This window comes from Pungitius pungitius, chromosome 16, assembly GCF_949316345.1.
Source record: "Pungitius pungitius chromosome 16, fPunPun2.1, whole genome shotgun sequence".
NCBI classification, from domain to species: Eukaryota; Metazoa; Chordata; class Actinopteri; order Perciformes; family Gasterosteidae; genus Pungitius; species Pungitius pungitius.
In genome coordinates, this window is record NC_084915.1 from 8,712,533 (window position 1) to 8,733,519 (window position 20,987).

At 40.4% G+C, this 20,987-nt stretch overlaps 2 protein-coding genes across 6 annotated transcripts; both read left to right on the forward strand.

Annotated features, from left to right (window-relative positions):
- The first annotated feature begins 4,011 nt into the window (after window positions 1–4,011).
- Window positions 4,012–10,014, forward strand: rnf167 (ring finger protein 167). 3 transcript variants are annotated; one of them, XM_037468108.2, is made up of 10 exons: window positions 4,012–4,140; window positions 5,396–5,526; window positions 5,617–5,697; window positions 5,783–5,920; window positions 6,002–6,089; window positions 6,177–6,267; window positions 6,355–6,460; window positions 6,720–6,813; window positions 6,983–7,063; window positions 7,345–10,014. In XM_037468108.2, exons 2-10 carry the CDS (start codon window positions 5,422–5,424, stop codon window positions 7,767–7,769), a joined length of 1,209 nt encoding a protein of 402 aa, XP_037324005.1. In that variant the 5' UTR covers window positions 4,012–4,140; window positions 5,396–5,421; the 3' UTR covers window positions 7,770–10,014. The 3 variants fall into 3 exon arrangements, with proteins under 3 accessions (XP_037324005.1, XP_037324007.1, XP_037324006.1); XM_037468110.2 differs by having other exon boundaries at window positions 4,028–4,110; XM_037468109.2 differs by lacking the exon at window positions 4,012–4,140 and adding an exon at window positions 4,158–4,481.
- A 3,411-nt stretch (window positions 10,015–13,425) lies between these two features.
- srrt (serrate RNA effector molecule homolog (Arabidopsis)) lies at window positions 13,426–20,965 on the forward strand. 3 transcript variants are annotated; one of them, XM_037468106.2, is made up of 20 exons: window positions 13,426–13,561; window positions 14,275–14,393; window positions 14,580–14,708; window positions 14,795–14,980; window positions 15,078–15,266; window positions 16,824–16,993; window positions 17,082–17,266; window positions 17,338–17,454; window positions 17,545–17,692; window positions 17,786–17,934; window positions 18,053–18,114; window positions 18,209–18,287; window positions 18,653–18,850; window positions 18,936–19,106; window positions 19,297–19,450; window positions 19,594–19,787; window positions 19,969–20,119; window positions 20,289–20,390; window positions 20,507–20,617; window positions 20,735–20,965. In XM_037468106.2, exons 2-19 carry the CDS (start codon window positions 14,275–14,277, stop codon window positions 20,608–20,610), a joined length of 2,607 nt encoding a protein of 868 aa, XP_037324003.2. In that variant the 5' UTR covers window positions 13,426–13,561; the 3' UTR covers window positions 20,611–20,617; window positions 20,735–20,965. The 3 variants fall into 3 exon arrangements, with proteins under 3 accessions (XP_037324003.2, XP_037324001.2, XP_062414255.1); XM_037468104.2 differs by having other exon boundaries at window positions 20,507–20,606; XM_062558271.1 differs by having other exon boundaries at window positions 13,451–13,519.
- Window positions 20,966–20,987: the final 22 nt, after the last annotated feature.

Below are 20,987 nucleotides of genomic sequence, written 5' to 3' on the forward strand. Positions count from 1 at the left end.
AATAATTTATGAGAACGACATGGAAGGAGCTACGTTTTAATGTATGAATAATGGAATATATGTTGAAATGTTCCTACCATTAGAAACATTTATGTTTGACCTCTACAAATCAGATGAAAAAGGAATAATAGACAGCTAATTCAAATAGCACAGATGCCTGAAGAATGCATGTTTTCAGCAGGGATGATGTAATCCGTAAGTGAATAAACACATTTGTTAGTCTATTCCTCCTTGAGATTAGAGACATGGGATGCGAGGAAAACACTGATGCAACAGTGATGAAACTGTCCGAGGGGTCGTGACCTCGGGCCAAATGCAAATCGTAGCAACAACAACAACAACAACAATTCCTTTGGTCGTCTATTTCTTTGTATTTATTAAAATTGCGATTTGTGCTTGCTGAGATTTTGTCATATTTATTTTCTTTACATTTACGAGTGACTGTGGTTAAGGAAGAGCGGGCTGTTAATATATTGGTTTTACATGACAACGTGTCCTTTGGAAAGATACTGTACAGAATAGTGAACTCTAAACGGCTCCGTGTGTGTGTGCGCGTGTGTGTATGTGTGAATAATTATTTGTTAACATGCTGATAAACACGTGTCACCTTGAATGGCATTCACTGTAGCCAAACCTGGGAGCGGCTTCCTTGTCAATTAGCAGATTAGTATTTTTTCATTTGATATGGAACTCCGTTCAGATTCAGGGAAAGAGCAGTTAGCTATTGGGCTCACCCTTAGACCTTAAACCCTGACAGTACCTGGAATAATATACCAACTAGGGAGGTGGTGGCCTGTGTTATGGGGACCTTGTACGGTCCAACATTCAAGGCGTACATTCAATGGTGAGAAAAGGGTTATTGGTTGCTGTCGCCAAAGGAATCCAATGTAGGCCCATTTCACCTGAACACAAGTAAATTCCGCTTTCTCCCCTGGTTCCTTGGTAGGATTTTTGCTTATTGCAGTTGATTTTTGTTTCCTAGAATTAAAAAAGCTACTGCTGTTTACAAAATCCTCTCCTTTACAAAAGATTCTGCTCTGTTAAAATTTAATGGCAGATGTCCTTAATCTCAGAGAGCAGTCACAGGGAAATATGTGCATGGGTTTCCAATCAGATGGAATACAAGAAGCTTCATGGGAATGTTTGTCTCTGGTCTCATGGCAAATATGTGGTCACGAGTTTGGCTCAGTGCTGCAGGTTTCTTAATTAAGAAAAGCATGCTCTCTTTGGGATTCTTCTAACTCTGTAAAATAAAACCGAGTGACCAGTATGCTGCTTCAAATTAGCTTCACTCCTCCCCACTAACCCAAGTACCAACAGACCCTGGCCTAAGCCTCACTTTGGAGCGATAGTTTCAGACGGAAGGATGTCTTGCCATCACATGGTTGTTTTGGCGCTCTTGGTTGTGTTGCTGCTTAGCGGTGAGTACTAATGAAACATTTTTGCATGGTTTGGTTTATTTCCCAAATCTGCATTGTTTGCATTTGCAGAGATTATAGATTATTTAACTACAAAAGAATTTAATATTTAACCCAACAAAGATTTTTCTCATTATTACAGTTGTGGAGAATGAGGCTGCGTCCTTTCCCTGGTCTTGTCCCAGTCTAAGTGGAGTGTGTAGAAAGGTTTGCCTCCCGACAGAACTGTTCTTCGGACCTCTGGGTTGCGGAAAAGGCTTCTTGTAAGTTTTGATGTATAGAGGTAAAATGTGAACGTATTTAATTGTCAATGCTGATCTGATTACGTTGTTACTTGTTTATTCCCAGGTGCTGTGTGTCTCATTTCCTATGAGAGCAGAATGCCTTGTCCTAGGAACGCCTGGTCCCTCTTTGCTTCAGCAGATTTGTAAAGCTCTAAGATGTAATTGACAGATGTTGTTGTGAAGGATCAAATCTGGCTTTTTACAAGATGTAACAACGCAAATGACGCAATATTAAATCAACGGCTTGTATCTTTAATGTTGCTTTGTAGTTGAAATGGCTGAGGAGGAGTAAAAAATGACTTTAAATGTTCTTGCTTGTTTCGTAATTTGTACATATAACTTTGGTTTACTTGTCTAAATAATTGAAAAACAATTTACACACTAAACATATGTTGTAGGATAGAAAGGCTGGAACTTATGTGACAAATACCGTCTAACAGCAGTTGTTCTAATTGAATTAGCTGCATGTCTTTTTGGAAGAAGAACTTGGGATGTACAATAAACAATAACAGGCCAATTCGAGCTGCATTCTTTACACCAGTGAGTGAACCACACTCCTTCTGTGCAAAATAGCCACTGATTGATCTTTATGTTTCACCATCAGTACATCATCTTAGATGTAATGCAAAAATATAACCTAAATATATATGGGTTGATCTTTTCATCAGACCAAAATGAGTTTATAGTGTTTTCTAATAAACCAGTAATATCAAATTCAAACAGATATATTGCCATGCAGTTCACTGTTGTTGGCCCCTGCATGATGGATCAAAGCAAATAATGTATGCTCAAAGTAGAAAATATATGAATCTGTCACAATGTGTCATTGCTTATTAACTATCTGCATCCACACATCTATTTAGTTGATTCATGGTATTCAGCATTCTTATAACATACATATTTTTCCAGGGATTGAGAGATACTTACAGGGCACCCTCTAGTTCACACAAATCTAATTTCATCTGAATCAAAAATGTGAAAAGACATTTTTAATTATAAAATGACAACGCACTGAGCTGTATTAAGCTCTGGTGAAGAATAGTGTGTTGTGCTCTCCCAGCAGCCAGGTGTAGACCTACTGAGCTGCATCAGTAACATGTTGGAGCTACAGGGGTCTAACTGGGGCGAGGGGGATTTAATTGGAGCACTTCAAATGAAATCAATACTATCTAACCGTGACTAGACTGGAAAGTTGAATGAAAAGGTGCGTGTCTTTCCTTGTGATTTCAATTTTCAAATGATAAAAGGATTGTTGCGTTATTTCTTTTTTTCTTATTATTCTTTTCATCAAAACCTTCTCACATAGCCTACTTAAATCAATAAATGTATCCATTATTAGGCTTAATCACAATCTCCACCCTTACAGACAAACAGACTTGTCAAATCGTTGAGTGTTTGTGGGCTTTCTGGCAAAAGGTTTGAGCCTGTTATGAAAAGCCTGGAAACAATAAAACCGGGGAGTAAATGGTATGAAATAAATAATTGTACATTCATATTACATTACATGTCATTTTACTGTAGCTTTTATCCAAAGCGACTTACATTGCATTATATTATATTATATAATATAAATATATATATATATATATATACAGTATACTGTATATGTATATATATACATTAGTTTTCACTGGGGGTGGGATATGTTGCAGCAGAGTGCTGTTCCATTAGTATACCATTTCAAACCCTACAAACTTTTATACTCAACCATTTAAAACCTTAATGGGGCGATCGGGATCGGGCACTGCTGATTGCACTTCGATGGGTAAAAGAAACAGGAAAAAGTGTTGATATACTACTGCTCATCTTAAACCCTAACAAGTATAAAGTCTTGTTATTCGAGCATCCATCAAGATTTACTGTACAAAGTCCTTCAGTCAGCTACGAGAATAAATAGTCAGGGAAAATCAACGGCAAGAAAGGTGGGACAGAGAGGAGAACGAGAGACATCCGTAGCAGTTACAAGGGTAGGCAGTACACAGGCTTGATAGGCAGGAAACAATGAGGACAGGGTTAAAGTTGGGCCATTGTACACTAAACAAAACACTGAAGGAAGGAATGAAGGAATGTGTGAAGGAAGTGGAGTCAGTTGAGCATGTAGTTATGTCGTAGTATGAGATACAGAGAGATATGATGAGGAATCAGCTGAGGGAATCAGGGGGGCATGAATGCAAATTATATGTATATGTATGTGTGTATTGCTAGTAATAATGGAATCATTCTTTTTTTTTAAAGAAGAATAAGGAAGGATTGAGCCAAAGAAGCAGCCTCGCGGGCACTCGCTTTGATGCTGTTCGTCGTTGTGGCCGATGGTGGCGCTGTGGCTCAGTAAACTGGTGAGTGATCAGAACACGAAGAAGAGCCGCAGAGCAAGAAGCACAACAAACAAACCTAGCAGCGAGCTAACGGTACTTCGGAAATCTGGTCCCACAGGCAACGTAACGTATCTCCTTTACCACAGACAAACACATTTTAAATTCATATACTCCGTATTGTGTATGACACGATGTGCTGCAAAGAAGGCAGCACTCTGTCAAGTACCGTTTAGTCAAACTGCTCTTTGCTGGTGTTAGCTAAACGTCGGCTAACGTTAATCTCTCCGTTTTGGCCGTTTTTGGTTGCATTGCGACGGTTATCCAGAAAGTAGCTCGATGCTTTGAATAATACACAGTCGTCGTTAATCGTTGTTTCATGGTGACATGTGAGAAAGGCAGGTGAGACTACTGGGTTTAACGTTACATCACAATCTCCACGGAGCCGATAATCGCAGGACACCGAGGTTTGTCGCTAACTAACGTTAAGTTAGCTTCACTCAGTAACACTTCCCGATAACTTTTATTATGTTCTGATGTATTTTTTTGTGTGTTTACAATACTTGAAGGCCAAACTAAGCTGAATGTTAAGGACGGTGCGAGTTTTAGGCTACTTTTAACTATTATTCGCTTAATCGCGTGTCTTTAGGAGCAGTAGTTCCGTTTTTTCAAGAGTACAACATTTGCTAGCTAATGGTACAGGACTAGCATTGTAAAACAAAAAAGCAACCGCAGCAGATGATTCCTCAACTCACTGCGTGCTTACGGGACAGGCCCGAGACCACGTGAACATGTCCACAGATGTGTTAATAATTTGTTGAGCATTCGGCTGTTTACAATCTCTGTAACTGGTTATCCTGAAATCGTTTGCATGTTGCTCTGTTTAAACATATCTTTAAGTTGCATTTGTTCTTATAAGCCCCACTTATCCTTCTTATCACTTATCTTCAACTTGAGCTCAACCACTTGACTGATTTGTCGCACCAACTGCAGATAACTACATATATTACAGTACAGTTCTTGCTTTGCAGATGATTAAGATTTCTCTGCAAACCTGTGAAGACCCAATTTAATACAACTACATGATCGATGGAACATTTGTATTCTCACGAATTGAAACCCCTTTTAAAAGTGTTCGGCTAAGGTTTGCCCTGCTATTCCATGACAATAGTACATGTTAATGCCTGCTGTTGAACTAGTTTTCTATTCCTTCTTTAACATACCAAAGGTACATTTGAAATGGAAATGGTACCATCTGAATTGTTTATAAGCTTTAGTATGTTAATGCAAGGCTGTAACAGCTTGATTAGTTTCAATCTGAAGGCCCCATCACGGATTAGTCACTACAGATTGTGATGTGTTACTGTCCTTTCTTTTACAGCTTAGTGCGATTGTGAGCGACCAAAGATGGCTCACCACGGCGTGTGGTGCGCAGGAGCTCGATTTAGTGTCCTTGTAGTGGTTTTCTGCAGCATGCTGGTTCCATCACCCACACAGGCCTACATCTATGCTGTGAGTTATCTTCAAACTTCAACTATAAATATGATTCCTTGGATTCTTCTGGAGTTTATGTCCGTTCTTATACATACATTGTTTTTGCAGCATTATAGCAATATGACCTCCATGTTGTTTGAAGACCTGCCTGCCTTTTTTGGCTCCCCTCTTCCTAAGGATGGACTAATGGTGAGAGCAGAGTAACAGGGAAATGGTGCATACCTGAAACCATTGGTTATAGTCCTTTAAATGATTTTTTGTGTGTTTGTGAAAGGGGGTTTTGACGGTGACCCGTCCACTCAATGGCTGTACAGCAATAGACCCTCCTCCTCCACTGCCACCGTCCTTTGATGCAAACACCACCAAATTCATCGCTCTTATTAGACGCTATGAATGCAATTTCGATATAAAGGTCAGTAATGTTTAAGTGGCTTTTGAGTATGTTTTGGTCTCCGTAAGGCGAACTGGTCTAATATGAGGATCTGATTTTCAGGTCTTGCATGCACAGCAAGCTGGGTACAGTGCTGCCATCATTCACAACATGTACTCAGACAAGATTATTAATATGAACTACAGCAATGGTAAATTTATTTTTATAAAATGTACATTTCTTTTTAAAAACTTACACAATCAACACTGTCTAAAAATGTTTTTTCTTTATTTTCTAGACACTATTGCGGAGGAAATTGAAATCCCGTCTGTATTCACCAGCTACTACGCTTCCCAAATCCTCAGGAATTTTATAATTCCAGAGCAAGGGTAAATAACTAATTAAAGGTCATCAGACCATTCCATAATGTATTGACCTTTTTGTCCGAGTGCTTATGGTAATGCTGGTATCTGCAGGGCCTACGTGATCCTCAAGCCGCAGTTTGCTTTTCCACTCTCGTACTACCTAATTCCCTTCACTGGAGTAGTTGGCATGATCATTCTTGTGATGTGTGTCGTCTTGGTGAGTACTCATTTGATGCGACGCTTCCCTGGGTGTTAATTTACTTTGCAGCCGATTCTTAGTAGAGGCCAGACATGAATTGGCTGCTTTTCATTTTAAATAGTGATCTTTCAACAAAGCTAGAGCCAAATAAGCTTCTTACCTTCTTACTATAACCAGTGAAGTATTGCAGGAACTTAGGAAAACAAAACCATCTGTTCATGTTTAGTGCCAGTGTAGTCCTGATATCATCAGTAACACTTTCCCTTGTTCGATTCAGATCATACGATGTGCTCAGTACAGAAAAAGAATAAGGAAAAATCGTTTGTCTAAGGAACAATTGAAGCGGATCCCAACACACCGGTTCTGCAAAGGTAACCGTTTTCACCGTTACTTCATTGTTTATAAGAATATTGAGAATCACATTTTTCCGTGGGAATTTGAAATGTGAAATCTGTGACGCTTCTTAATTACAGAAAAGGTTTTTGTGCAACATAACATGCACAAAATTTGAATTATTAAAGCTTTTCTCCTCTGTTGTAGGGGACGACTATGATTTGTGTGCAATCTGTCTCGATGATTATGAAGAAGGAGACAAGCTGCGAGTTTTACCTTGTTCACATGGTAAATATTATGTGGTCTTATTGTGATTTCAGAATTGCCTCGACTGATCGTGTACATCTACCACTACTTTATAGTATTTAAACATGATGTACATGAATGTGCCCTTTTTGCTGTTCAACATTTGTTCTCTTAACTTGTTACTTTTCAAAAGTGAGATTGTACTTCAAGGGATCAGCATTTTCATAAACAACTTCATCCGGTTTCCTCCAAACTTAAAAAATGGCCAATTTCCTCCTTCACTGCAGACCTTTTTGCTCACTGCCTCTCTCTGCTTTTTTTAGCCTACCACTGCAAGTGTGTGGACCCCTGGCTCACACAGACCAAGAAGACGTGTCCAGTGTGCAAACAGCGCGTCACTCGGAGCAACACAGAGCACTCGGAGTCTGATTCTGAGGAAGAAGCTGGAGGACGCGGCGAGGAAGAAGGAACAGGCGGCCAAGTGGACACGGAGCGCACGCCTCTGCTTCGACCATCCAACCCGGGGTCTCCGTCGCGGAGCCCAGGGGCCTATTCAGCCACCACTACTGCCCAGTGCCTCGTCTCCCCCGCACTCTGCGACTCACCCATCCTGGGCTATGAAGGCTACCACTCCCCTCCGGAGGACACAGACTCCGAAAGCGATGAGGCGGTGGAGTACAGGCCGCACACTGATGATGACGACGACGACACCACTCAGCTCATCGGTAGGGATGGCGTTGAGATCTGATGGCTGGAACATAGCTGCAATGAGATTACTTAGTTTTATCTGAAGGGGCTCTTTGTGTCGTCAGACGGGCTATCACACTGTGCATTTTAATAGTTTGAGAGATTTGTGGTTAGCTCGACATTTATGTAAACCAAGTTTTTTTTCCACACTAACCAGAGGAGGTCTGCTTGCTAGCGACAAAGCACATGAAGCCTGTGCATTGATGAGTTTCACCAAAATGCACTATTGAGCAAACCCCATCACGCACACTCATTCCTGGGCTCCTACATATCTCTGTAGACCCCCCCCCCCCCTTTCTTAATGCATGTTTTAATTTGTGACTTGACCACGGCAGGTGACATAAACACTAGTGCTGCACAAAAGAAATGGGTGTCGTGAATCTAATGTTCTGTATAAATAAGCGTGTGAGGTTCAGACTGTGTTACTAAACGGAACACTTGTTGGTTCTTAAGGTGGTACTGTATGTACTGTATGTACGGATAAGGTGGGGTTTGTAGTGCTTCGAACTGCACTACCCTCGCTTTAAGGTGGTACTGTATGTACGGATAAGGTGAGGTTAGTGTAGTTTGAAGGTTTCTCTGTTGTCTTAATCATAATAGTTTTACGTATTTTTTAATTTGTTTTGCATCTTTTCCTTTCTAAGAATGTGCACGTGAAGGGGAAATGATCATCTTTTAATACCCGTAACTCTCTGACATTTGTTTAGCTACATTTCCTTTTTTTGAAATGTCATATTATTCCCATAGTTAACAACGCAATAGTAGATTATCACAAAGATGTTACACATTTCTGCTGCTTTTAAATTGTTATTGAGGATTTTTGGATTTTTTTTTGGAAAATATGTTTAGCTTTATCCGGTTTGTCAAGTTGAACAAACTCAGGTTTTTATTAACCAATGGATGGTCAGTCCGTATTGTAAATAAATAACAAACCAATAATTGAAAGGGTTTGTCCTTTTTAAATTATTTCACCTATTTGAACCAGTAAAATGTAGCTTGATTTAATTTTGAATGGCTTTTTCCCCCCCAATTTGTATATAGACCGAATGATAACAGTTTGAATGGGGGGACCCTGGATGTGTTTTTAGGAAAAGGAGCATTGCCTTACATTGGCCTTCTTGTACATGTTGATAACTGTTTGGAAATTGAAGGGAAAGATGTCACACTCCTTTTGTTTATCTCTTGTGAATTTAACACATGGTTAGCAATATTTGATTTTGTTCCCCTGTATGTAAATCTGCTCCACTTTTCTTTTCAAAATGATCAACAAGATAGAGAGCCTTGTTTCCACATGTTTAATGCGATAGTAATAATACAGAAAGGTAGCTCAGAAAGGGGCCATTTGCATATTCATTTTTGATGCTGCTTTCAAACTAGATGCTTTTTTTTGTTTCTCTATTTCATAAAACGACATGGATGAAATCCTTGTCTTAATTTGTAAGAGAAACTATTTTTGCTGCTCCAAATATATGCACAGGGTTGATACATGGATCCAACATGGTATTTTCATATTTTTATTTGTACTGTTTATTACCTTACAGTTTGTAGATATTATTAAGCAAAGGTCAAACTTACCCACTTACACCCTATTCACCTAGACGGGATTATACAAATGAGACCAGTGTTTCTCCTGTGCTTTTTCTTTGCTCCACCACTGGCTGGAAATTGGAAATTGGTCATTTAAATTTAGGGTAACTAGGAAATATTATTAATTTGAAAATGTATAACAGCTTTGACCTTTACCACGTAGGAGAGAACACTTCCCCCGAACAACACAACAGCAAATGATCACAGAGGAAACACTGCTTAGGATTTGTTCACATTCTGTTGATGGCTTCTGTGAGTTGCATTCATTGTTTAAGAAATCTGTGGGACTCCCAAATCATAACATTCCATCTTTTAGATTTTCTGATGACATAACTCTATTAGCAATTGGTTGGGACGGGTTAGCATTACTCGCTTGGAAAAATAGAATGTTTTTTTCCTTCCCTTATGGGTACTGTGCATTTCCCTTTTTTGCTCCTATATGTCTCCATTTTAGAGATAAATGAAAAATGTAATCCCCAAATTATTATTCTTCTTCTTTTAGAATGGGCTCTGTCTATCACACTTTGATTATAAATGTACAGTCAAGTATGATTTTCATGTATAGGGCAAGTTTGAGAATCGGTAGGATGTCTGAACACAGTCCATGAAACTGCATCTAATGTTTGATTTGTGGAAGATTAAATGATATTGAAATGGGACTTTCTTGTCACTTTTTGTTTAGGGTTTAAAAAAACAATTTTCTTGCAGCGTCCTACGTGTACAGCATCCTACGTGTTATTTTTTGTGTAATTAATTAATTACACAAAAAATAACACATTAAAAATTTTACGCATTTTACACTTATTTTTTGCACCGCGGAACGTTTCTCACTGGATAAGTTTCGGAGGACCGATTATACTGGAGCACCAACTAGCGTTCATGACTTCAGACAACAACAAACCACAGTGAACATGAACGAAGAAGCTGACGAGACCGTGTCGGGTGGCCCCGTGAATGGGAAATCTTATTATAATAAACACATGGATGGAAGCGTCGATAAGAGCGTGGTTGTGTGCAAGTTGTGCAACAAGGAATTCACATCGAGCCTCAAGTATCACCTCAACGCAAAACAATTAGCAGCTAGCGTGGACGTACGAGGACCCACACCCAACCCACACTGCACCAGATGACTGGTTTAAGGACCAGGGTAACTAAGTCCACGTCTGAAAAAATAACCAATGTTCTGAATGTACTTGAAAGTATTGGTCTACTTAAAAAAAACATAGTTTACAGAAGGTCTACTTACCTATAGGCTACCTGAATTTCTGAAAGTACTATATTTCTAAATATGCTATTTCTACATTTGTCAGCTGGAATTGGTCGAAAAAAAAAAAATCCAAGTGAAAAAAATTACTTCTCACTGTTCTCAGGTCAAATATTTATGCAATTAAAATGAGTATTTTACTAAATTGTTATATTTTGTGCACATGTTCTACCTTTTTGAAAAACACAACTCAATAGGTTTGAACGCTGATATTCAGGAAAAAGTATAATTTCTCAAAAAAAGTTATACGATGAAATCCTCTCCATTAAGAGGAATAAGGATTTATAGTTTTATATTTACTTCCACTAACTTCTCCACCTTTTGACCCCAGTGAGCTCAGACGTAAATGGGGTTCTTTCGTAATAATAAAAAACTAATCTTTTGTAAAAGTGTGGCTCACCGCAGAAAAGGTTCTGGCACATAATTGCAGGTCGATGTTCGTACTGCCGTTGGTCTAATTAGCATGGACACCCTGCTGAATTTAATGCTTCACGTTCTTTTTCCCTCATCAGTGAATATGATTAACCCTATCCTTATGTTCTTAAATATGTCTTATTTCTAACTTAACCAATATTTTAATAGTGGTATAGTGGGTTTTTTTGCGTAAAATGTACACGTCAAATGTGTTTCTTTTCACAAGTTTTCTGATTAATGTCAGAATGTCAAATCAATACAAAAACAGGCTCATAGCATTGATATGTGTAGGTAGTTTCCTGCTTTTAGGTGTTAACGTGATTAAGACTTCCCACAGTTGATTCATTCAATCCTTTAATCCCTCCTAACGAGCTCCGCGTCTTTTCATTTTCACTATTTCGTGTTCCCATAATCATGTCACCTGCTGCTTTGAAGAAAAGGCTATTCACATTTGAGCTGAATGAACGTTCTCCCTATCGGTGTGTGTGAGCGGCAGAGGCATTGGCTGGATTGTGGAATGCGTAGGCCGATGTGTTTCTTTAAGTTTGTTCCATGCATGTGGATTTGGGTTGTAATAGACATAACATAAATGAGTCTCTGAAGTAAATGAACCTATGAAGAGTTATTCCTAGCACAGAACCTCAAGTTTGCTTTTTCCTTGCTGCATTTTGGGTTAAAGTCATTATAAATATTTGGACCTTCCCTCTTTGCGTTATATGCAGTCATAAGAAAAGATGCCTGCATCGCTGCTGTCCTACTCTTCTTTCTTGCTATTTTTAACTGTATCTTCATTGGTGCGGCTTGATTCCAGTGAAGCTCCGCAAGACAACAACGAGGTATGGTAGACATTTTTTAATTTTATCCATCCCTTTGATTTGACTTGGCTACCTGACGCTCATTACTGAAAATGCTAGATTTATTATTTGTTCCATAACATCTTACATAACATAAATCAAAAGCAAATTGCATGACTTTCTACCCAGTTTAAATGGTTACGTTTGCCCTTTTTATTCCTAAAATGTGTTCTCATTTTGTTATGCCAAATCAAGAGAAAGTAATAATTGTTTACATGTTGATAGGTTTTTTGGGATAGTTCTTACAAACCACACCTTATCTCCAGTCGTTTGGATGCCAATGGAGGACCCGCAGGAGACTTTGAATTTGGATCCCGGGATGGCCGCACCTTCCCACAACGAGTGAAATCTGAATTTATCCTGGAGGAAACTCAAGAGTGGCCACAACTGATCCAGGATTATATGAGGCACCAGTTAAAGTACAGAGCGAGGACAAAGAAAACCACAAAAAAGGACGTACTTAGCAGTTTATTGGATTATGAAAGTAAAATGTAATAGTATGAGTTCTAATAAAATATTGTTCAAATACCAAACTCTTGTACTGTGTATTTTCTTTTTACGCCTGTCCCACAATGCCACTGGTCTGCTGTTAACATTCAGTTTGGAGGATGTTAAATGCTATGCAGACATTAAAAAACAAGGGGTTCCAAATTCCAAAGGTGTTTTGAGTACAAGATGTCAGAGATTCAGCCACAAAATTGGACAATTCATTCATTCTGTCCTCAAGTCCTTTTTATTGGACTAACTCTAAATGCTGAAGCCTTATATTATATTTAGATAAATGTTAATATGTGAGAATGATTACAGCAACCACTTCAATGCAGAGACGTGGGAATATTGTTTTAAGATAGAGATATCATTTAACTTAATGGAAAAGCATACATGAAAAAGTGTGATTTAAATATTTAATGCTGGCTTTTGGCAGTCCCTCTTGAGTCTACGGATGGGATTCATGAATTCACAGGCTACTACAAGATCTTTGTCTGAAACAGTTTGTATTGTAAAATAGACATAATCAGCTTGGTAGCTGCATAATTTTGTTATTCTATGAGCAGCTTTATTGATTTATAATTGAGTCTTAATATCTCAAATCTTACGAGTATCTCAAAATATGTACAGTGTACATCCAGTGTTTCCCCCTACCAGATTATTATTACCCTCCCGGTCAACCAAACAGTTTTCTGGACCTCAACCCCATGCCGACCCCCTGTAGCTGTGAACCTACAGTGGAAACACTGGTATCTGGCAACTGGTCGACGCAGCACAGGAGCTCAGGGACGAGCACCGTCAGAGCACCGGAGGATTATCTTCACTCCACAAAGGTTTGCATCACCAGCAATTATTACATTTAGCATCTTAAAACGCAACAACACCTGTGAGAAGGGTATTCCAATATTGTACACGTTTAAAAAAGCTCCGAGGGTTAAAACATTTTTAACTAGTGACAACACTTTAATTCCAAAAGGAAACATTGATTTATTTTTTAATTTAATTTTGCAGACAGTTTGGGAGAAATATAATCCAATTCCGATCCGCAATTCTTACCGCTGGGGGCAGTAATGACCCGTTTTGTTTTCTGCTACGGCCTGATTACATGTAGAAGAAGACAAAGAGCAAGAAAAGAAAAAGCAGGTGAAGATCACGCACCGAGAAGATACTAACGTTGTTTTAAAGGTATCAATGTGCTCGTTTGTATTGTATAAATGTTGGACAAACTAACACAAGCCCGGTCCTTCTCGTATTTAGCAGAATAGTATATTACTTGAAATAGACTAGGGTGTTTTTTCCACAGCTAAAATAAGCTAACCTAGCTCTTTAGCTAGCGTTAGCTAACAGGATATTAGCTAGCGTTAGCTAACGTAGCCTATTTAGCTAGCGTTAGCTAACCCACCCCTTTAGCTAACGTTTACTAACCCACACTACAGTAACTTCCCCCCTTGTTTCTAGTTGAGAATCCAAACCTTTTTCCATATCAGCTTTCTCATCTCACTGTCGTTGGTGATTGGTATGTCAGCCTCTAATAGTAAATGTGTTTGTGGAAGACACGGACTTCCATAAGTCGCTAGCCTTGTGGAACAATATCCTTGCACGCTCATTTAACTTGAGCTAGATTTTCTCCACATTATAGATCGATACAACCACAGGGTCAATCATTACCAGATCAAAAGCAGATATACGCAGGAATGGGAATACTTTCCATGTAGTTAATTATCTGTTAATAGCGTGCGTGCTTGTCTACCAGCAGGCTCCTTGTCTCAAATAATAACGTCAAAGGTCCTAAACGTTTACGCGATTCTTTGCTTTGCGCTTTCGGTCATGTTAACAACAATCCTATCATAGCAAAACGCGCCTACTTAATTTGACCGTGTATCTCTTGTTTCTCGGAGATGGGAGACAGTGACGATGAGTACGATCGCAGGAGACGGGACAAGTTCCGACGCGAGAGAAGTGACTACGACCGCTCGAGAGAGAGAGAAGACCGGCGCAGAGATGACTGGAACGACAGGTGAGGCAGAGATGTGGCAAACCCCAGAGGACTATCTGTCTAACAGGATTTAGCTAATGCACATGCAGACATCTCAACTCCACCTGACTTAGAAAACGCAAATAAACGGTGGCTCCCTAATGCCAGCTCATTCTGATGGTTTGGAAACTTTGTTTAATTTAAATGCTTGTTGCTTGAATTTGCCAGGGAGTGGGATAGGGGTAGAGAACGACGTAGCCGCGGAGAGTACCGGGATTATGACAGAGGTCGTAGAGAGAGATTCAGCCCGCCCAGACACGACATGAGTCCCCAGCAGAAACGCATGAGAAGAGACTGGTGAGATAACCCACAGAAATAATATCAACAACCATTTTTGCATCTGTTATCTGTTGTTCTTATGCTCTTTTGTCTGTCCCTGATAGGGATGACCATGGTGGAGAGCCTTACCGTGGGGGGTACGACTTAGGTTATGGCGGCGGTGGGGGCGGTGGTGGTGGTGGCGGTGGTGGCGGCGGTGGTGGAGGGCCAAGCTATGGCCCGCCACAGCACTGGGGTCATCCTGACTTGCACCTCATGCAGCCTCATCATGGCATCCCTATTCAGGCGAGGTGAGTAATGGAATCACGGTTAAGTGAGTTTGAGACATAAACCCACTTTTGTTTGCCCTCCAAAAACTCAATCTGACTTGTGTGTCTTTTTCATTAGGCTCGGTAACATCCATGACATGGATTTAGGTCCACCCCCTCCCATAATGAAGAGTTTTAAAGAGTTCCTGTTGTCCTTGGATGATTCAGTGGACGAGACGGAAGCCGTGAAGCGCTACAATGAGTACAAGATCGACTTCCGCCGGCAGCAGATGCAGGACTTCTTTTTGGCTCATAAAGATGAAGAGTGGTACGAAATCCATTGCCTTTACTAATTATGAACTTAGTAGTAGCTTTTAATACTGTCATTTAATGTGTAATTGTCATCAACGTTTTACAGTTTCTCATTATGACATAAGATAATTGTTTTTGATAACAATCTAACAGTATGGGTCTGGTCCAAGGGTAGGTGTATGAGGGGAAACAGGTATTTATATTGATTTAATGAAAAATAGTCAGAGTTGTAACAACCCTGACAAGATAATACTGTAGCTCTACTTAAGTGCTTTTTGGCACGTTTAAGTTTCCAATCGGGGCTGGCAATATATTTTTTACCAATTACTTAGTTCACACTTGTAGTTTATAAGAGAAAATCAACCCAAATGGAACCGTAGTGCACATATAATTGTTTAATTTGATAATAAATGTATTATAAGAATTTGAACATATGGCTTCATACCTGTTTGACTAAATGGATTAAAACATAAAGTATATCTTAAGCAGTATAACAGCCCAGATGCTGTGCAGTAAATCTATAAAAGCACTTTTCATTTCAGTACTAAAAGTATCCGAAATATTTATTCGTCTGCTTTTTTGGTTATTTACATGTAGCTTGGCCAAAAAAGTCATCCTCATTGTTTGGGTGGATTTTCTTTTTTCCTAATTAGTGTTTCAAGATTCACAGTTGTAAATGCCTGTTAATGCTTATTACACTTGTTTCACAGGTATCACGCACAATTGTTCAAACTGTTTTTGCCATAACCCCCTTTTTCTTCCCTTCCCACTACTACGTTGACGACGGTTTTTCGAAGATGAGAAAAAGTGGAGCTCATCCGCAGGAATCAGTCTTAGACAGCAAGGGCATGCACTGCGCACAATGCAGTTGCTCCTAGACACACAGTACCAGGCATTTTAGATAGACAGGTCAAGTAGTCTTTTCGCGCATGGAGATTTTTTTTCTTTTATGTTTTTCCACGCTACTTTCTCTTTTTTGTTCGGAACAAATCGAATCCCAAAACCGAATTTGTGTGTATACAGACACACCATTGGGGTGAAGTGGAGCGCATTTTCACAGAAGAGACCCCTCTCTGTATATATTTGTTAATAAACTGGCAGAGAAAAAGGTAACTGTAGTCCACTCAATGATCAACATTTTTAATGTGAAATGCTGAATGTGAATGCTTCATTTCATAATCTTGTGTTTTTTTTCCTTATTTTTTGGTGAGTTAATTTCTTCAGATGTACAGTAATTAGCTTTCACAACCACAAAGTCAAGACATGCATACACCGAATGACCTAACACAAGAACTAGGCTACGCAAAATACAGAAATCCCAATTTTAATCATGATCGTCTGTAGTGATAATTTAATTCCCAACAAACGATATGAATGTATTTTTTGTTGAACGTATGGTAAACAGTGAATTTGTAACTGCATATCAATCATGTTTCTGCATCATGCTACTGGTATCTTATGACACAGTTGTAATATAGATCTATGATATAGATTTTTGTTCTAACTTTTTCATGTTCATCCCAACCCCGTCATCCCCTCCCAACTTTTTTGTGGACCCTGACTCTGGACACAGGTTTAAGTCCAAGTATCACCCAGATGAGGCCAGCCGGCTGAGGGCAGAGGCCCAGAGTGGCCTGCACAACCGCCTGAATGTCTTCATGTTCCTGATGGAGAACAGCTGGTTTGATAATGTCTCCCTGGACATTGAACAGACACCAGCCATCATTAAGGTTCTGGACGCAGGTGATGCTTTAATAACTGGCTGACACCTAAGAAAAAAGCCCCTGTTATGAGTGTTATCGTGAACCGTGTACCCTCTTGTGTGCTTCAGCCGTAATAAAGATGGAGGGAGGGACGGATCATGATCTTCGCATCTTGGACCTGCCGTCTGAAGAGGAGGAGGAAAGGGAGAGGTCGGCGGCCGTTGCAGCCGGCGCTGAACCTCCCAAGAGAGAGGATCCCAAGTCCTTAGACGGCGATCGCAAGCCTTTGGTAGAGAAAGATAAAAATGAGAAGGTATGTATTGTTCCCTGCGAGTCTTCACCAGGCAGTAGAGATCTCTGTGCTGACCGCAAGCTGTGCCACAGGAGGAGAGCGACTCTGCCAGCACAGAAAGAGCCGCCCCTTCTGCAGCAGTAGGGGAGGTTGTGAAGGAGGAGGCAGAGAAAGAAGCTGCCAAAGAAGAAATGCCTGAACCCAAGAAAGTGAGTGTTGCTTCCATTATTATAATGATTTGCTAACGAGAGCCAAACATTAAACAGAATGCCCTCATTGTTCTCATTTTCTTTTTTCAGCCGAGAAGAAAGAGGAAGCGCAGCGGAGACAGCGACGATGAAGCCAGTGCTTCAGAGAGTGACTCTGACTCTGACTCTAATTCAAACTGCTCTGATAAACCTGTGAAGAAGGAAGACAAGGATGAGGATGAGGAAGAGGAGGTTGAAGGTGAGGAGTGAAATTCCCAGTGTCAGTTCTTTCTTGGTGTTCTTTTTTTTTTTTTTTAAACAATTTTCTCTCGTATCTTCAACGATGATTAAGAGGGGAAACCGAAGGAGAATGCGGAAGTAGACAACAAGGAGGAAAAGAAACCCAAAGATGACTCCCCCAGGCCACGGCCTCTCCACAGGACCTGCTCCCTGTTCATGAGGAGCATCGCTCCCACCATTTCAAGAGCTGAGATTGTTGCTGTGAGTTGAGCACAGATGGCGGATGGCTGGTTTAAATGAACTGGGCTGTATAGAATCACTGAAGGGCAGTATGTCTTTGTTTACAACTCAATTTGCTTTTATTTTTTTTCTTTCTTAGCTCTGCAGGCGGTACCCTGGCTTTCTGCGTGTGTGCTTGTCGGACCCCCATCCAGAGCGCAGGTTGGTAAAAAAATAAACAAACGTATTCGTTTAACTTCTTGATCCATCAAGTAGGATTGTGGGATTCATTTAGTCACACACTGGGCTGTTGCAGGTTTTTCAGACGTTGCTGGGTTACGTTTGACCGTAGCGTCAACATCAAAGAGGTTTGCTGGAACCTTCAGAATATTCGGGTAAGTTTGCCGGGCTCAGCTATTTACATTACTATTTACAAGAGACTATAATATGCAGCATAGTATGTTTCAAAACTTCGCTGCAGGTGTTCTTTAATTCGTCTTGAGTCGTTTTCTGTGTGGAGTTAACAATGATTGTTGTTGGCCATTTATTGTCATTTAAAATGGCTCACGACATTGTTTTCCTTTTTGTTTTATCTTGAAATAATTTGACCATTTATTTCATATAAAACAAACAAAAAACAAGATTATCTACATTTATCTCAAAATATTGAAATTAATTGTGCATCAGAGAAGCCTCTGCACCTGTTTATAGTACTAATCTCCTAAATAGAACTCAGTTGTGCGCTCTTGCCTTTTAACAGCTGCGTGACTGTGAACTGGCACCAGGCGTGAACAGGGACCTGGCCCGCAGGGTGCGTAACGTTAATGGCATCACTCAGCACAAGCAGGTGCTGCGCAACGACATCAAGCAGGCGGCCAAACTCATTCACGCCTTGGACGACAAAGGAGAACTGTGGAATGTTAAGTCCCAGGGGGAGAGGCACAGGGAGAGCACAGAGGTACGCCACCGGTCGGCAGTCAGTCCTGACGGTTCGCCAGTGATCTCACTCTAACTGAACGCTGCGTTTGTGTGTGGTTCAAAAGCTACCGGCTCAGAACCCCATCTTGAAGAACATCACAGATTACCTGATAGAGGAGGTAAGTGCTGAGGAGGAGGAGCTCCTGGGCTCCGGCAGCGGGATGGGCTCAGAGGAGAGCGTCAAGGAGGGGAACCCGACCGAGACGACTGTGGAGAAGGACGACAAACTCGCCAAGGTTTGACTCTCGCAGTAATACGAGTAGTACGCATACCTTTTTTAAAATGAAGTACAGTTCTCCATCAGGAAAATGTCTTGTAAGTTGTATGTATATTTCTAGCCCTTCTTTTGATAGCAGATTGTTTAATTTAGCTACTACTATCACAAACAAATGCCGTGTTTTCAAGTTTGCATCTGCCTTTTTCCAGGTTTTGGATCGTCTGATCTTGTATTTGCGTATTGTGCATTCAATCGACTACTACAACACCTGTGAATATCCCAGCGAGGATGAAATGCCTAATCGCTGTGGCATGATCCACGTCCGTGGACCCATCCCTCCTAACCGCATCACACATGGAGAAGGTCAGCCTTTTCCCCTAAATTTGTTAGGGACACAAAATACACTAAAATAAGAGAAAACTGAAAGTCCAGCTTTGGGATTCAGGCCATTTAAACTGCGCTGGGATCAAAATGCATAATTATTTCACTGCGCTTTTTTCTGACAGTGCAACAATGGCAAAAAATGATGGAGGAGAAGCTGAGTCCTTTGTTTAGTTTAAAAGAAATCCTCTCTGAGGAAGAAGCAGGAAAGATGGGCCGCAAGGACCCCGAGGACGAGGTTGAGAAGTTTGTGAATGCCAACACTCAAGAGTTGGGGAAGGACAAATGGCTCTGCCCACTAAGTGGCAAGAAATTTAAGGTAAGCGCTTGTTGGACCAAGTATCCAGGGGAGCACGTGGTGAGGTGATATCTAAAGTTACACTAAATCTCTTCAAAGTTTGCATTCACTGATTCATTCATACTACGTTGTCATTCAGGGTTTCACTGCTTTGTTTTTAACTTGATGCTGAGATCTTTTTGCATTTAAAACTAATTTCTAGGGTCCTGAATTTGTACGAAAGCACATTCTGAACAAACACGGGGACAAGATTGATGAAGTGAAAAAGGAAGTGGAGTTTTTCAATAATTTCCTGATGGATGCCAAGAGACCGTCACTGCCTGAGATGAAACTTCCTCCTCTTCCAGGTCCAGGTCAGGGTTGACACAACATTTCTACCTAAGCAAAATTCATACTAGTGATAAAGGATTGTAATACTTTAAAAAGAGAGAATAAATGAATGGGTTCGCGGTAATGCACAGGGCTTAAATAAGCAATCACAATAACATGACCTCTTTTTGTTTGGTTGGTTTGGCCCTACAGGTCTGCTTTCTCCCACCATGCCATTTCCTCCTCAAGGTCCTCAAGGTCCTCAGGGTCCGATGGGCTTTGCACAGCCTCGCCCACCACTGATGGGCTATGGTGGTATGTTCTCTGACTGTCCTTTTTTTTTTTTTTTTTTTTGAACTGCAGGGTATATGTTTTTGTCCTATTAGCCCACTAGTTTCCAACTGATTTTGAGTCTTTTTTTTCCCCAACAGGTGGACCCCCATACCCTCCCAACCAATATGGAGGAGGCAGAGGCAACTATGACAACTTCCGCGGACAAGGTGGCTACCTCGGGAAGCCACGCAACCTCAGGTGAGACCACCGTACGTGGGACCTATGTATTTTTTGCTTTTTGGAAGATTTTTAACCATGTTTTTATGATTATTTCTTTTCTTCTTTCTCTGATCTTTTGTTTGTCTCTTGCACCCCGACCACCTCAGAATGTCACGCGGGGATCCACGCAACATTGTCGAATACCGTGACCTGGATGCTCCAGACGACATGGACTTCTTTTAGAAGGGTCACTTGGTCCTTTACGTTGTCTTTCTTTCAGTATTCTTTTTGTAGTGAGAATTGTTCTTTTCTTAAATATTTTCTTTTGTCATAATTGTGCAACAAGAACAAACTTCCGCTGTAAAATGATTCCTCAATAAAGTTGTGATCAAACCACATTAATAGGCATTTAATGAAATC